At 36.0% G+C, this 16176-nt stretch overlaps 1 protein-coding gene across 2 annotated transcripts in view; it reads left to right on the forward strand.

The window, feature by feature from the left end:
* Positions 1 to 16176, forward strand: part of LOC149552882 (mRNA capping enzyme family protein) — a 256559-nt gene that overhangs the window by 151365 nt on the left and 89018 nt on the right. For both annotated transcript variants that reach the window (XM_089788424.1, XM_089788423.1), the window contains exons 9-10: positions 10921 to 10985; positions 11108 to 11158. In XM_089788424.1, coding sequence (XP_089644550.1) covers positions 10921 to 10985; positions 11108 to 11158 — 116 coding nt within the window. The remainder of the gene's footprint in view (positions 1 to 10920; positions 10986 to 11107; positions 11159 to 16176) is intronic.

The raw sequence follows: 16176 nt of genomic DNA on the forward strand, positions 1-16176 counted from the left end.
GTGGGCGAGAGTAATTGTGGGATAGAAGAAATCATAGGAATGAAGGAAACAAATAAATGATAGATTATTTTGGGAAGATAGAACATTTAATGCATTGTGGGCATTCATTTTACCCCCCCTCTAGCAGCATGGACATGCATATTGGGAATTTATTACCCCCGATTAAGAAAGTGGTTATTTCTTGATTGGTCCCTATAGACACTTGCATTAATTGTGCATTCTCTCTTATTGCCCTAACCCTAAATAGGGTTGAGGTGGCATAATTTGGGCTATCGGTTATTGTTTCAATCTAGGCCACTCATCGTAATCGAAGACCTATATAAAAGCCTCCTCATTTTTAAAGGAGTGAATCTTGCAGTTGTTGCAATGGACTACCGAGATAATAAAGTTTCATTGTTGGTTTCATGGTGATAACTTGATTTATTTTGGTGCTTGGATGGTCTCAATATTCTTTCACTTAGATTTGTTGGATAAAGTGCTTCGATTTTAATGGAGAAATGTAATGGTGTTTGATGAATTTCTCTGACTAATACTTTTGGGAGTTTGGTGATTGTAAGTTGTCTTGTATAGTTAGCTTGGGCCCTGCTTTTTACGAATGTTTAACTTCCACTATTGTATTCACTGTTCAATATGATGGTGCATATGTGTGATGTGATTTTTTTTGCATTATCCTTAGAAGATTACACCATTATTTGTAGAGTTGTCATTTGCTTGGCAAAGAAGATCTTGGTTATTGGGATTTTGTCCACAACAACACTATTTGTTGATATCATTGCGCTTAAGAATAGATTTAGATCCTTCTAACCTTGTCTTTCACTTCATTTCAGTTGTGTCATTTAAAGAAACATCAAGAGATTGCAAAATTTGCTGGAGTTATAGTCAATAGTGGGGAAAAAGTGAAGAACGATTCGAACAAAAATCCCTTTGTGATACTAACCGTAGTTGGAAAACTCTCACTCAGCAACAACTTGCGAAGCCCCAAAAAGATTATTCAGGTAAAACATAGGAACCTAAAAACCAAATACATCTTTTGGCAAAATTCAATGAGAAAATGCATGGAATCAGTTAATTAAAGAGGACACAAAAGAAGCAAGCAGAGTTTAGATATATATAACTGCACAGTGGGTACAAAATCACATTTTCATGTAGAATGTTGATGGCTGGAAGCAAAATAGTAAATAGTTTCTGTCAAACTATAAGTAAATAGTAAATATATCATTTCTGTCAAACTAGAAGTAAATAGTAAATATATCAATACAATCACATCTTCCTCTTCCCAACTCTACTAGTGGAAAAGAGAGGGGGTCTAGGCCTCGAAGAGGAGCCCCATATTGGGAGTGGGCGTGACTATGAAGTCCGTAGCTGTGCCTACTCGCTCGACATCCCTACTGACTTGCTCTTTGTCCTAGAAGTGGATGTATCTCCTTCTATATGTGTCCTCTCCTAGTCTCAAGCCTCCAAACGCTGAAAATGAATTGATGAACCAATAAAAAATGTTTTTTTGCCTTTGACATTGTTGTCTATCATGCGGCCGAGTTGGGCATTAAAACTCACTAAGTTTTGTGAAAAACTCGGCTATTAAACTATGAGTTTTTGGGAAAAATTGGTGATTTTTTTGCCCAGCTTAATGGTGATTAAATCTGGGAAAAACTTGCTTGGGTCAAAAACTCAGCAATTAAGGGAAACACGGTGATTTTTTCAGCAGTTATGCCAACTATGATACTAACAAATCACATCCACCATTGAACTTATCCATAAGTCAAGATCTGATAGTAAAGAACCTTGGAGTCACTTGTATGATTTTTTGCAATCTTAGCATAGACTAAGATATCTTGGAATTTTATTCTGTTGTTGGTGCAGTCATACAATACATCACGTCAAAAACTAGTTAGATGATGACCATTAAGGAATGGTATTACAATAGTGTAATGTTTCTTTAATGGTCATCTTTAGTCTTTAGCTTATTAGGTAATTTCCGTTTTCGTCTTTAGTTCACAGTTGTTTCATACTATAAACATCATCTTTGTAAATTTAGAAAAAGAGCTCTCATCTTCTCTGTCTGCTATAACATTGGATTATTGTAACATAATTTAGGGTGCCGGAATTGCTTAGTTATGTTCTCTTTGTAATTTCAATTTTCAAATGTAATTTTTGTGGGAAGCTCATTGTGAGCTGGGTAGATTAATCTCTATATATATTGGCCTACATGACCATGTAGAGAAAGATGTAACTGTACACAAATAAGCAATAGAGCTTGATGTGTTATGAATATTTAGGGTATCACACATATATGGTTGAGTTTATGAGCTTGATGTACTTGTTTGATTTTAGGTTCTCTTTGCTGCTATATAATAGAGCCTCAATGTGTCTTTCTAATGAATATGTATCTTCGTAATGGTCAGTTAATAAATAAACTTAAGTTCATTGGTTGCCTTTACTTTTAAATGTGCATTATTTTGTTGATTATTGCATCATGGGTTGTGAAGCTCTTCTCTACTAGAAAGACAATTTGTATCTATTTTCCATATGCCTTTGTTTTGCTTGAAATTTCTCTTTGCAAATGTTCTATGCTTTTCCACCCCTCTACTGTGCAAGCAACTTTAGGTTTAGCCATTAGCTTGATAGGGGACCAAACCTCTGATCTCAAAGATTGTTTTGCAGGGATTGCCATCGTTGCAAACCCACATTGATTCTTGCCAGCCTTTCCATGTTCCTCTCGGTCATGTACAACACATTAGCCCTTAAAACATTCCTTTAGATTGAGAGCCAATAGGTCCACAAAAACCTATGTATTTAAAATTTTGAATTTCAAATATGAAGGGCTCACTTTCTTCTTCAAACCACCATGACCAATTTTAGTCTCATCAAGTTTTTATCACCACCATATATTTCTTTTGCATATTTGATCACTTTCCATGTAAGAATTCGATATAAACTTCAAAACATGTTCACCACTTCCTTGAATAAAATTTCTTACATCTTCTATGCATGAATGGGAAAAATCTTGAAATACCTGTTCAGAAGTCCACTTGCAAATGGAAACTATCAGAACATAAGAAATCAACTCTGGCTGCATTATGATGCATGCCCAACAAGGGGGAAGAATGGTTCTTCTGAGAAATTAGCATCAGTATATTTAGGTGTGTTCTCGATTAAAGAAGCATGCCTTAGATAGAAAACTTGGTGTCCACTTGGTAAAGGATCAAATAAATTTAGATCAATTTTGCAAAACCTGTTTATACACACTGAGGGGTATTCCAGGAAACATCAGTTAAAAACAACTTTACAAAAGGTAGTGTTCCATGGTTAACGTATGTCCTATGAGGCAAAACAAGCTTTTACAGGCAAAGTTCATGCTTCCATTGTTGGACAGGTCCTATAAGGCAGTATGCATTTAAATTTTCCAAGAAAATAATTGTACAACCATGCATGAACATTATACAGGTCGACAGTGTTTGAGGTAAGAAAAAAAGCATTATACTCACACACACATATGTACAAACATACATATGCACATATTTTCATACATGCATGCCTACATACATACACACGTACATAAATGCATTTATACACATATAGACATGCATTTGTAATGTTATATGCATAAATACATGTGTTCGTACACATACACACATCATGCATGCATGTATACACACATACATACATACATACATGCATAGGTACATACTTATGTACATGCATAGATGCATACATACATCCATCGATCCATCCATGCATGCATATATCCATGCATTGATACATGCATCCATCCATGCATGCATACATACATGCATCCATACATCCTCTTGCATACATGCATGCATCATTCCATGCATACTTATGTGATATCCCTGAATATTTAATCATCTGCGTTTTCAAATTAAGTCTTGGCAAGGAATGGAAAACTTCGTCTTTTGTACATAATTATGGAAAACTATTGGCAAAATTAATTTTGGCTTGGCATTTAAATTGGGACCATTAATGAGACACTAATTTAATTTTCTTCTCCTATAGGTGCTAGTCGGCCAGCTTAGAGGAGTAAAGGGAAAGTGGTATAAGAGGGCTCCTTCCTCTCCCATTTCTTCATTCCATCACAGCTTTCTTCTCTTGTTTAGCGATTTTTGGAGGAGCAGATTTCTTGTTTGGCAATTTTTTGTTAGAAGCGTTTTCCACCCTTGTACGAATTTTTATTGGAGCAGATTTCTCATGTTTGGCATCCATTTTCTTCTTCAATAAGGGCTGCAATTTCTACCCTTAGCGATTTTTTTGAGCAGATATGAAATTTCCTCTTGCATGGGCAATTTTGTGGAGGTTTGATTTTTCTAGAAGGGCTGCGATTTCAATTTCCAGCTTGCGCAGTTTTGTTTGGTGAAGGAAATACATGATCCGAGGTCTGATTTTTGGGCAAGTGTGGGCAGTTTCAAAGAGATTAAAATTCTAATTTTTCAAGGAGGCTTGAATTTTCAAAGTCTGATCCAAATTCAAAGAGAGCCCGACTATTGGTGAAGGTAAAATTAAAGTAAAATTCAATTCATTTTTAGAGCTGAAGATTGGTTCAAAGACGGAATTTACTCCTTGTTCTTGCTTGGTTCCATTTCCCTTATGTTCTTCTTGCATTCATCAACCACCACTTCATCATCCCATCTATAGGTTGAAGATTGGAGAGATAAGTGTAGATTTTATGATAGGACACTTGGTGAGGCAGAAATAAGCTAGACCACCCTAGGAATGAAGTTGGGAGATATAAGTGTAGTCCATCCTAAGGTAACAAAGAGGCAGAAATAAGTGATAGTCCCACCCTTAGGTTGAAGATTGATAAGTGTAGTGATAGGAATTGGCGAGGCAGAAATAAGTTAGAATCCATCGATAGAAAGAAGGTTGGAGATCGATAAGGGTAGTCCATATCACTTAGAATGAAGGGGCAGAAATAAGTGTTTTGGATGGTAGATGTTAGTGCAAGTACGAACTCAAAAGGAACGAACACCAAAAAAGACAAGGAAGACATGATGCCTAAGACCACCTTCTTCTCTAAAGTGAGGCGAATAAGTGATACCAATATCGGCACAGTTAACATGATAAAACTAAAGGACAGATTGAATGAAGGACAATCCCCTATGGCAAAGAAGATTTACAAAAGTGGAATTGTACACACGGCAGCCTTCCCTCCTACCTTGCCTTGTGTAGAATTGGTAATGGAATGTGCATCCCAGTTTAATTAGGTTAGTAAGTTCATAATTTTTGATGAAGGGAAGAGAGTGTTAGCCAACATTGGTGGACAAGTGATTGAAGAAGCATTCAATATCCCCTAGTACAAAAGCATGACAGTGGTAATGATGGACTAGGCGGCTAAGTTATTCCAGGACAACCAAGAGGCTTATTTCATTCATCTAAAGTAGGATTGGCTACACAAAGGCAAGAAAGGAGTTACTAGATCATCAAGGCTCACTGTATTAGATTTCAAATCAAAGTATGGCGATCTCATTGTGCTTCTCAGCCGGATCATGGACCTAGCTTGAGGTATGCAATTCGAAAATTGGATGTACTTCTTTATTGATGAAATTGAAAAAGGAAAAAAAGAAGATTTGATTGGGCTAGGATCATAAGCGAGAACCTAGAATTGCAACTTAGGACCGTGCAAAATCAAAAGCAATTCTATATGCGTCCTATCTGTTCTATTTGATTGCGAGGTTGTATGGAAATCCGAGACTTAAGGCCTTAGGAGTAATTGGTAATGGGCCAAGGCAATGTTTGGTGCATGAATACTATCCACAACTTCACTTGCACAACAACAAAGACTATAAGATATTTTGTGACGCCTTTGCCATGAAAACGATAAGGATATTGCAAGGGACACCTACTAAGAGACTCTCCATGGAAGCATAAGTGAAAGTCAAGAAGTATGGGAGCTAGTTCATCCAATTTCCACAATTCACTTATATTAGAGTAGCAGAAAGCACAGTATGTCCCAAGAGACTTTCAAGGTACCCACCTGACAAGGTAGTTTTGATGGAATTGGCTAGGCGACTTGAGCATTATGACAAAATGATGAAACTCAAAGGTGAGACAGACATTACCTTCTCATTTGGTATTGGCAATGATAGTTGCGCCAATCCTATCGCCTTTGCAACTGCAGAGAAAGAATTAGAATGGTATCATCTAGCATGGTATAGAGCAAGGCAATGATTTGATCCTAATGGTCTTATCAAGGCATCTCATAGAAATATATTCAAACATGTTCCTACTATAGAAGATTTCTGAGCCAATGCACGGGATGACTTTCACGTGAGAAAGCTAGCTTTCTCAAGATTGTTAGTGAACGTGATGAGGGCAATCAGATGGAGAGGCCTTGATATTCCCGATCCACTGGAGAATGATGAAAATGTATTAAGAGAAGATTATAATCCAGTGGATGGAACGGAGTTGAATCCAATGGATTGGAATGATCACCGGGATCCTTCCTTGGAGGTAGTTACAAGAGCAGTTGGTTTGCACATCAAGTCGTGGTACAATGGGAGGTTAAGGAAATTTCAAAGTCAGAGGGTACACCTTATGAAAAAATGAAACCAAAGGAAGGTCCAGCAGAATCAGTAGGACAAAAAGGTGAAGGAAGTAGCTGACAGAAAGGAATAGTTAGAAGCAAGAAGAGAGGTTTGGAGGTTGAAAAGGGTAAAGAACATCAGGAACCTCCAGCAAAGAGACAGGATGCAGTGCCGTCAAGGGAGAGCATAGTTGAGGCTAGAGGCCAAGAAGATAACACAAGTGAACAAGGGACTACGGTAGAGGTGAGCTCTAATTCAGAATCAAGTGGTTACAGTGATAGCACCAAGTACTCCCCTCTCTCAGAGAACCAACATGGAGAAGATATGACAATCACTAGTGAAGAAGAAGATAGGCCAATTGATATTGAGGAAATAAGCCAGGTGCCCGAGGCCGTTGGCGATGCTTTGCTAGTCAAACCGAATCCAAATTTGGGGAGATGCACTGCACCACTATGGTTAAGGCAAATGCTTATGCCAAGAGGCGAGGTAGTGATTGTCCGAACAATTGAAGACATCCAAGGATTAGTAGAAAAGGTTGATAGTGAGAACTAGAAACAAATTGCAGAAATAGTGGAAAAGGTAATTAGGAGTGACAGTGATGGCCACGGAAAGGTTCAGATTGCTATACCAACAGTTAACAAGGCATTGGATGAAATTGTAGCTCAGGAATATGAGATAGTTGAGCCTAACTTGGGAAGAATCATGGATGACATGGAATGTGAGGAGATCCAGGAAGGGATTGTTTCAATTGGAGAAAGGTTGAGGAAGGCAAACAAAAGGATTGTAAAGTTGGAGGCTGAGAACAAGTATTGGAGAGATTGCCAACCTATCTAACAGTTGCACCAGGTAGCCCTTCCTCAAGATAGTGAGAGCAACACAGAAGAGGTATAGGCTTAGTTGCGTGAAGTCAAGGATTGGATCCATGATACAATTCAAGATGGGCGAAATTTCTTGCCTTCCTTTGTCTCGACATTCAAGTCATTGGTGGCTGTTAGAGATAAATTCAAAAAAATTGAAGGTGAGTGGAAGGATTTCCTTCTAGTCAAGGACTTAGGCATTCCCAGGCTATAGGCATTCATTGAGCTACCGAAGAAATATATGGAAAGAGCCATGTTGGTAGAGGAAGGAGGATTGAGTACGATGGAGTCTTGGTTTGTTGCCTTGACTACCAAACTGAGAATACTTGAGGAAATACGGAATGAGATTGCACAACACAGCCCCGACATTGACACTTCCATTTCAACCATGATGAGCGATGTTGGGGCTGCGCTTGATTTTGAAGATATCAAAGAGGAGAACATCAATGAGACCGAATTTGGATCGAGATTGGATGAGTTGGGGAATGTTGCTATCAAGAGGAAACATTTGGGTACCCTTGCCTCCCTCAATGCCTTTATCGGATATGCAAAAGAGTATGAGAAGGACCATGAGAAGACACTGCAAGCAATAAGTAGCATGATGAATTCAGCTGAACTCAAGATGAAACATACACTTCGCCCTCCTATGAAGGAAGTCAACGACAAGCTAGCCAAGTTCATCACTTTGGCTAAAAAGATGAAAGAAAAGGGTAGAACTATATTAGAAGATCATTTGATGTAAGCCCAAGTGGCAAATTCTCCTTCTTCTTGGGTAGGATAGGTGTCTGATTCTGATTGGCTACCATTTTGGTGCCTTCTCATTGGTTGCCACTTTTTCTTTTTTTTCATTGGTCCATTGATGAGGTGGTGTCTTTTCATTGGTCGATAGGGTGGCAACCCTAATTAGGGTTTCTAGGATTCAATTTGGATCGTTGGTTTTACCTCTTTATCTCTCCCGTCGGTTGTAAATTTTGGCCTCTATATAAGGCCATTTGCTCTCATTTGTAGAAGGGTCGAAGAAAATTGTTGGTAAGATAATGCCAAAATCGCTTTTCTTTCTCATTGTTGTGACTTGCATGGTGATTAAGAACTTTTGGTGTTGTTGCATGGTTTCTACCTCCAATAGTTAGAATTAGATTTCCTTTGAAGTTGCTAAAGTAGATCTTATTTCAAGAAGTTGTTAAGTAAGAGTAAGAGTAGATGGATAGTTGCATGGTAGTATTAGTGGATGTTTGATAGGGATCTATAACTAGGCCACTAGCATCCTAGCGGCTTGTTGGGAAGCTTTGTGTGGTAAACTAGTCCTTTTCCCTTGAATCATTGCATCTATGGAGGTAGAGCCGCTAGTAAACTTTCATTAAATTCGATCCATGTCCATTCGCTAATCTTTTCATTCATAGGAGTAGGAGTAGAATAGCGAGTAGTTGAGTATTTGAATTTCATTCTAGAAAGTTAGGAAGGTAAAAGTCATTAGAAGCATTATTGCCTCCTCGTGCAATCAACATTATCTGGCACTACACCCACCGTCATCATCACCATCTCCATCAACATCATTTGGAACTCATACAAAACATTGTCACCATCATCCCACCAAAAGTCCAATTTGTCCTTAAACAAATAGCATAAGGTTGCCCACGCGATTACTAGCAAATCACATCGATATACTGAGTTAGTATCCACATGTGTAAGGAACATTGGAGTTTTGCTTATATCTTCGTGAGTATTAACTTTTCAAGAGAGGAATTCAAGATTTGATATTCCATGTCAAGTGTTCAATTGCTATATGTTATGTAGTAGTACAAAATTGACATCAACACCAACATATATTAAGGATCATTAGCGTGGGCAATTGTTAATGACCTAATGGCTCGTTCTTCAAACTTTGCAATGGAATACTCGAGTTTTGAACAAAATCATAGTGGGTATTCTATGAAACCAAGTTTTACGATTACTAACGTCGACTGAAAGATCCAAACAATTAATAATCAATTAAGGCATAAAGGACGACAATAGAGTTGATGACGAACTCACCTGATAGCCTTAGTTCAACAACCTTGTTTCCCATTCATTGCTTGCCAAAATTGGGAAGATGCCAAGTCTATGAGGAAGATTATCATCAAGTTCGTAAAACCCCAAGCTTTGCAAAAATGGTATTCGTGATACAACTTTCTTCATTACCTAGTAAAATTGTTATATCAGATACAACATAAGACTGTTTTCAATTATTTAACATAGCAACATTATAATTAGACATTGTGTAATACAAGATTCAGATTGAATTATCTATTATTATATTGATCCAATTTCATAAATTATCTTCCATTGCTTGTTTATAAACATCAATTTGCCATAGAAAGAGAAGAGTTGTGGAATGAGATTCCTAGTTTGCCTAAATAGATAATAAGGGGACATTACAGCCTGCCTTTGACAATCTTGTAAAGTAAACCCTATTAATAGAATGTGTGCCATTCACCACTCATGATCTTTCAAATAAGCGTATAGATCATAAATGTGTGTGTTTGTGGAACTGCCATTGAACAAAATGATGTCTCTTTAAATAGTAAATCTAAATAAGAGAAAAAGAAAAATACATTTGATAGATAGAGGATGGCTGATATAAGAGTAAACTTCAATTAAAGCTTCAATTACTCTTATTTTCTACTTCATCAGAGTAGCAGGAATTTGTTTTATAATACCAGTGTTTCAACCTATACAGCTGCAGACATTACTGACCATGAATTCAATCATGAAAAACCATACTTTCTCGTATTCTTCAGAAAATTCAATAGGGTCATCAGGATACAAAGGAAAATGTCAATAGGGTCTTCTTTGGATGAACATTACATGCTAGAGCATGAAATTGTTTGTCACCATTGTGTTTGAGGGTGTCTACAGGCCTCACACGCACACACATGCACACACACGCGCATGCACACACACACACACACACACAGATTTGTGTTGAAATCCTTTTTTTTGATCTATAAATGAAGAAAAAACTATGCACGCGTTCTTTACATTCGGGCTTATGCATAGTTTTAAGGTTCTTTTACAAATGTTTCTGTTTTGAAATGTTTAAAATTTTTGCGAAGCTTAATTCTAAGTCCTTTTTTTTGATCTATAAATGAAGAAAAAACTATGCACGCGTTCTTTACATTCGGGCTTATGCATATTTTTAAGGTTCTTTTACAAATGTTTCTGTTTTTAAATGTTTAAAAATTTTGCGAAGCTTAATTCTAAGTCATATATTATCTTCGCCAAGTTTTATACCCAGTTAGAGTTTCAGAAGTATGAATTAACTATTTATAATGAAACAAGTATTTTGCCAAATCATGATTGTACAAAAATATGTTTTTCTAGATGCGCTCAATTATTTTTGCCACTTTGAAATTATTTTAGTGGTTACTCATTATTTTTTAATGCTGTTGAAGAGTGCAATAGCACTTTATATGTATCCAAAGCTCCAAATGATTGAAGGTAGTAAGTATACAAAGTTCAATATATTCTTTTTGACTTTACTGCAGCTGATGGACTAAAGTTTGGGAATAGCGTTTATTGGATATCTTTTGATGAGAAATATGCTCAGAAGGTAAGGCATATCAGACTCATTCCTCTCCTAAGTGCCTATAATCAATAATGATGCACTTCTACCTTGTTATATGTAGATTGTTATTTGACATCTGACTTTCCCTTGTTATTATATATTTGCAGAAGTTCAAGTCATCAAATCCTTATGGTGTTCAGTATACATTTCACCTTGAGGTATAAAACACATTTTCGCTGAGTAATTTTTTGTTTTCAGTATACATTTCAATCATCATGATTGGGAGAAGAAAATAAAATTGGAAGGAAATGTCTTTTGTTGCATTCAAAATTGTGTCTGTTAGAAAAATTCCTGCTTGCTGATTGTCTGGTCACTAATTTAGTAATTAGTAATTATATTATCTGGTTGTAAAAATCTCCTAGAAATGTTGTTAAAAGCCTCACTTTTCTATTGACCCTTATGACACAATCATGGAGTATTTAATTTAGCAGGGTATAATTTGCAAATCAAAATTTGATTCATAGATCCTTTTGCACACTTGAAAGGCAGATTAGGGAGGAGAGGCCATGGTAATATATTAACAGCGAGGATTGATAAATTACAAAAATGCCAACTGGAGCTATGCATCCTTTCCTGCTAGTGGATTATGTATTTTCTGGAGTTTGAATATGATTGAATATATTGAAGTAAACCTTATAATCCATTCTTTGTTTGAACCAATGATGATCTGGAGTTTATTCTTATTTAAAGATATTATTTCTCTTACCTGCCAGACTGTTGATGATTCCAATCAAGAACCTACTGCAGAAGCCTATCATCAAACATTTTATGGAGATGCAAGCTGAAATGTAATATTTAGTGTTATAAGTCTTTTGATTAGGTCACATATTTCAACTTGGCAAAGATACTTTTTGATAACTTTGATTATACAGTTATAGGAAATTTCTTTGTGATATTAGAAACATGTAAATTTTTCCAATCTATTGCCATTTATAGGAATATTGTTGTTTCAGTTTAAGAGAGAATTGCACATCCCAAAATTCCATTTTTTTTGATAGATGCTTTCCTTGTCTACTTTGATGAAAATGTGTCTTCCCAAGGAGAGGTGATGTCCTCTTTCTTTTATATAATTTTTAGACTTAATTGAGGAATCTCAACATTTCTAGGCATTTGATGCTTTTCATGCGTACCTTTTGTCTTTTATCAATTTGGCAAAGTCCTTTTATATTTTCTTGGATATCTGACTTCAGTCTCTTGAAGCCATTGTCCCTTTAATGGTGTAGAGGTAGGAACAAAGTACCTTGAATACCCTTTATTTGTACTATCATATAAGACAATTGAAATAGATTGCCTTTTTAATTAAGGAAATTTGCAATTGTGTATTAGTTAGTGATATTAAAGAAAATTGATTTATCTTATCAAATTCAAGATGACATTTCAGAGGATGGAAGTGCAGTATAAAATAGCATTTAGTGCTTTATGTTTTTCAGTTCTTGCACCGTCTAGGAATATTCAAGTTTAAGAATAAAATGTTAATCATAGGGGAGCAGGGAATAATTTTGCAATGGTCAACCCCTGCTGAGAACAAATAAGATTTGGCAAATCAGAAGCATAAATAAAAGACAGGACCAAGATTACATAAATATGAACAGCAAGCAGTCTCAAGAAGAATGGAATCCCAGCAAAATACTATCATTATGAATAATAGAAAACAATAATGAATGGAAGCAAAATAATGTAAAAATAAAAAATGTAAGAGAATATCAGAAAGTGCTGAAAAGATAATAACTATCAGAGCTTATGGCTGTCCTTTTCTTATAATTTTCTCACAGGTTTTCAGTCTCTCTGATCAAGTCAATGTTAAATCAAACAAGTGGTTCTTTGGGGAAATATCTTATCTTCCAAAGGTTATATATGTTCCATACATTACACTAAGGAGATTGCCCATTATGTGTGAGGATTCTGATGCAGCAGGTCCACAAGGTAGGGCAATAATTGAGATGTCAGGCCTATTTACTTTATCTAATTGTCAGTATTTAAGCAGTTTCTAAGGAATTTGTGAATAGCTTCTGTTTGTCTATATGATATTGGACCTGTAATGTCTCAGCGAATCTTTCACAGGTTCTTAGAACATGTCTTATTGTAATGGTAAAAAGGATTCTGGATTTCAATCGATTGGATTAAGTATAAACATGGTTACTGTAGACCTTTTGGTTGAGGGCAATGATATTGCATCTAACTTTCTGGTTAAAAAAAAGTGATTTTTTCGATAAGATAGAGTTTCAAAGCAGAGATGCTAAGGGCAAACGGTAGGGTGCAAGGGTTGTTAGGGTTTGTATTAGCAATATTTGTAATATTGAAAAGGTGAACGAGTCATTTTCTTGAGTGGGCTATTAATATCCATTAAGACAAGCTTTCTTGTGGTAAAGTGGCTACTAATGTGAAATCCACAAAGTTCAGAATCAGCTTCTGCAACTATAGTATGAGTTTTTTGTTCACAAATGCATCAGTGTAACATACCTTTAAGATTCTGGTAATAAATGGTACCGCCAAGGATAACATCACTCTACATTCTCTGGAACTCATTAAACATTTTTTCATTTGAGGCTGGTCATCAAGATAGCAAATAAAATCCTTCTACAATGGGCTTTTGATGTTGATAGATTATTGAACTTCAAGGACTTGGATTCAAGATGCATTACAGAAAATGATAAAATTTTTATTTTATCTTTACTTCAAATCTTTCATTTGCGAGGATATTATGAGTTCAGAAAACAGGTGGAGACAAGGACTTACAACCAACAATATGTTTAGTTACATCTACACTGGTTTAAAGGAAAAAGGTTTTGAAAGACTGGCTAAAGCTGATGGGCCAAGTAGAGATAAGGCTCAAGGTTTTCAATTTTGGTCTCACACGTTTGCTGAAATGATAGGCAACCAACTTGGAATCCCCAAAGTTTTGAAGACGCTTGACAACCAACCATCAGGCAGGGAGGAGTTAGATAATGTCGTAATGTTTATTAAATTATTTGTCTTGTTAGCTTTCTCAAAGTCAAGATGGAAAGAGAAGGCGTGAGTTCTCCTTGGAGATATTTTCAATGTTTACATACGAAATCACTCTACTGCAGCTTCTCCTTTAAGTTCTTTAGATGTTGTCTAATAGTTGTTTTAGACTCATCCTTGACTTCTGATTTATTGTTTAGAATTGAATTTTAAAGTATTTATTAACTTTACATAGGTTCATTCTGGAGGTGGGGTTGGAAGCAAGTTGATTAAATATAATCTGCCTGTTGATAAATTTTACATAAACAATTGTGAGACTGGTCTTGAAGCATCAATGCCCTTTTCTTTAGAATTGACTTCTAAAGTATGTATTACTTTTACATAGGCTCATTCTGGAGGTAGGGTTGGAAGCAAGTTGATTAACTATAACCTGCCTGTTGACCAATTTTATGCCAAAAATTGTGAGACTGGTCTTGCAGCATCACTGTTGAGAAGCTATCAAATCAGTGTTGCTAAAATAATGACTTAGAAGAAAGAATTTGATAAACATATGTGTGCTGAAACATATTGGAAGATCTTCTTAGTGGTAAATAATCTGGAAGTGCATAGTTTCTTGATGATACTATCTTTTGACTCATAACAATGAATTAAGAAAATGATAGATCATGATGCAATAGACGGTTCTTTCTTTTTTATTGGCAGCTTTGTTGCAAAAGCGTTGCTCCTTATGAAGCTGGGTGATGAAAGGATAGACATATAATTGTATGGCTAGAGAGAAGCTTTATTGTTTTGGTGGGTCTGCTGTGTACCCCTGACCTTTCATGTCTTGTTCTTGACCCACATAAAACATCCCACACGAGAGGCTCACAAGTTACTGTTGTGCTATTGGCTCTTGCCTCTGACCATCTTAAATTTTGTTTATATTCATAATTATTTAATTTGGTTACTTTTATTACAATGATTCCAATCTACGTCCTTCAAAAATTGGCAACCAACCTCTATCCGATATTTTGGTAGTGGGGATCAAACAGTTGAGATTATTATGGCAGACTCATCTGGTATGAATTACTGTATCATTCATGGTGGACTCAATTGTATGAGTCAGTTGGAAAAACTGCACAAATGTGGAAAAATTCAAAATACACAACAAAGATGGCCAAAATTTATAGGAAAACAAAAACATGAACTAGGTGAATGCAGTGTGGTAATGATAGCTTGGAAAAGCAGTGGAAGAACCCTAAATGCCTTAGTGAATTCTCTCCACCTCTTTTGTACAAAAAGCCGATTTCTGAGATAAGGTACCAAATAAACTTAATTATGGGATGCATAGAATGCACCACACACTATGCACAAGCAATAATAATCACAGCTTTCCGATATGGGAAATGGCAACACTGAAATTGAAGTGAAAAAAGGTAATTCTTTTGGATTTTATTATTTTGACTTTTGCAAATAGAAGAAAAATTGCTTATTTTCAGACAAAGGGAAATGCACGATCTCAACTTTTTGATGCTGTTAGCCAGCTGATTCACATTCTTAAAAAAAATGAAATCAAGATGGTGGTCTCTTAAAGATAAGCTTTTTGTTTCAAGAAGTTACAGGAAGCTGCTTAGATTCCCTAATTCCTGCAAATCACTTTTTAAGTGAGTTTGTTAACCATTGCAATCATTGTTCTTGGAAATAAACACTTAAGGAAACCTTGATCAAATCAGTTCTAGTCTTGGAGGCAGAAGCTCTACCCTCAGGTGGTTGGAAGGTTGGGCAGCAGAAAAAATTATCTGGGAAAATTAAAGTGACATGTTTTTCCTTTAAATTAGCATGTCCTCTCATTTGCAGCTGGGCTTTTTATCCTTTTGACGAGTCTCAAGGTTGATTTCCTGAAAATTCGCTAAACACGAGGCTTTGAAAAATATTAGTTGTTTTCATGTGTTTGATGAAATGGCAGAAGTTTGATTGAGTGTGGAGGTATTTACGTCCTGTTTCTCCCTTTTGACTGAAGTCGAGTTCCACTATATCTATAACTATTTTCTAAAGCTTTAGTTTTATTATCTAGTAGTTACTAGAGTATTGCCTAAAGCTTGTTATCATGTCTTTTGTGATAGTATTCTGGATAAATTGGAACGGTTCACCTAATTTATTATTTTGCATCTCTAAAATAGGAGCAGAGATGCAATGTTTGTACTTCCTTGTTGGTACTTTTTACCATACAAGAAAGCAGATACTTGAGAGTTGA

Source organism: Cupressus sempervirens, chromosome 6, assembly GCF_028749045.1.
Source record: "Cupressus sempervirens isolate cs-2001-9-10 chromosome 6, ASM2874904v1, whole genome shotgun sequence".
Taxonomy (NCBI): Eukaryota; Viridiplantae; Streptophyta; class Pinopsida; order Cupressales; family Cupressaceae; genus Cupressus; species Cupressus sempervirens.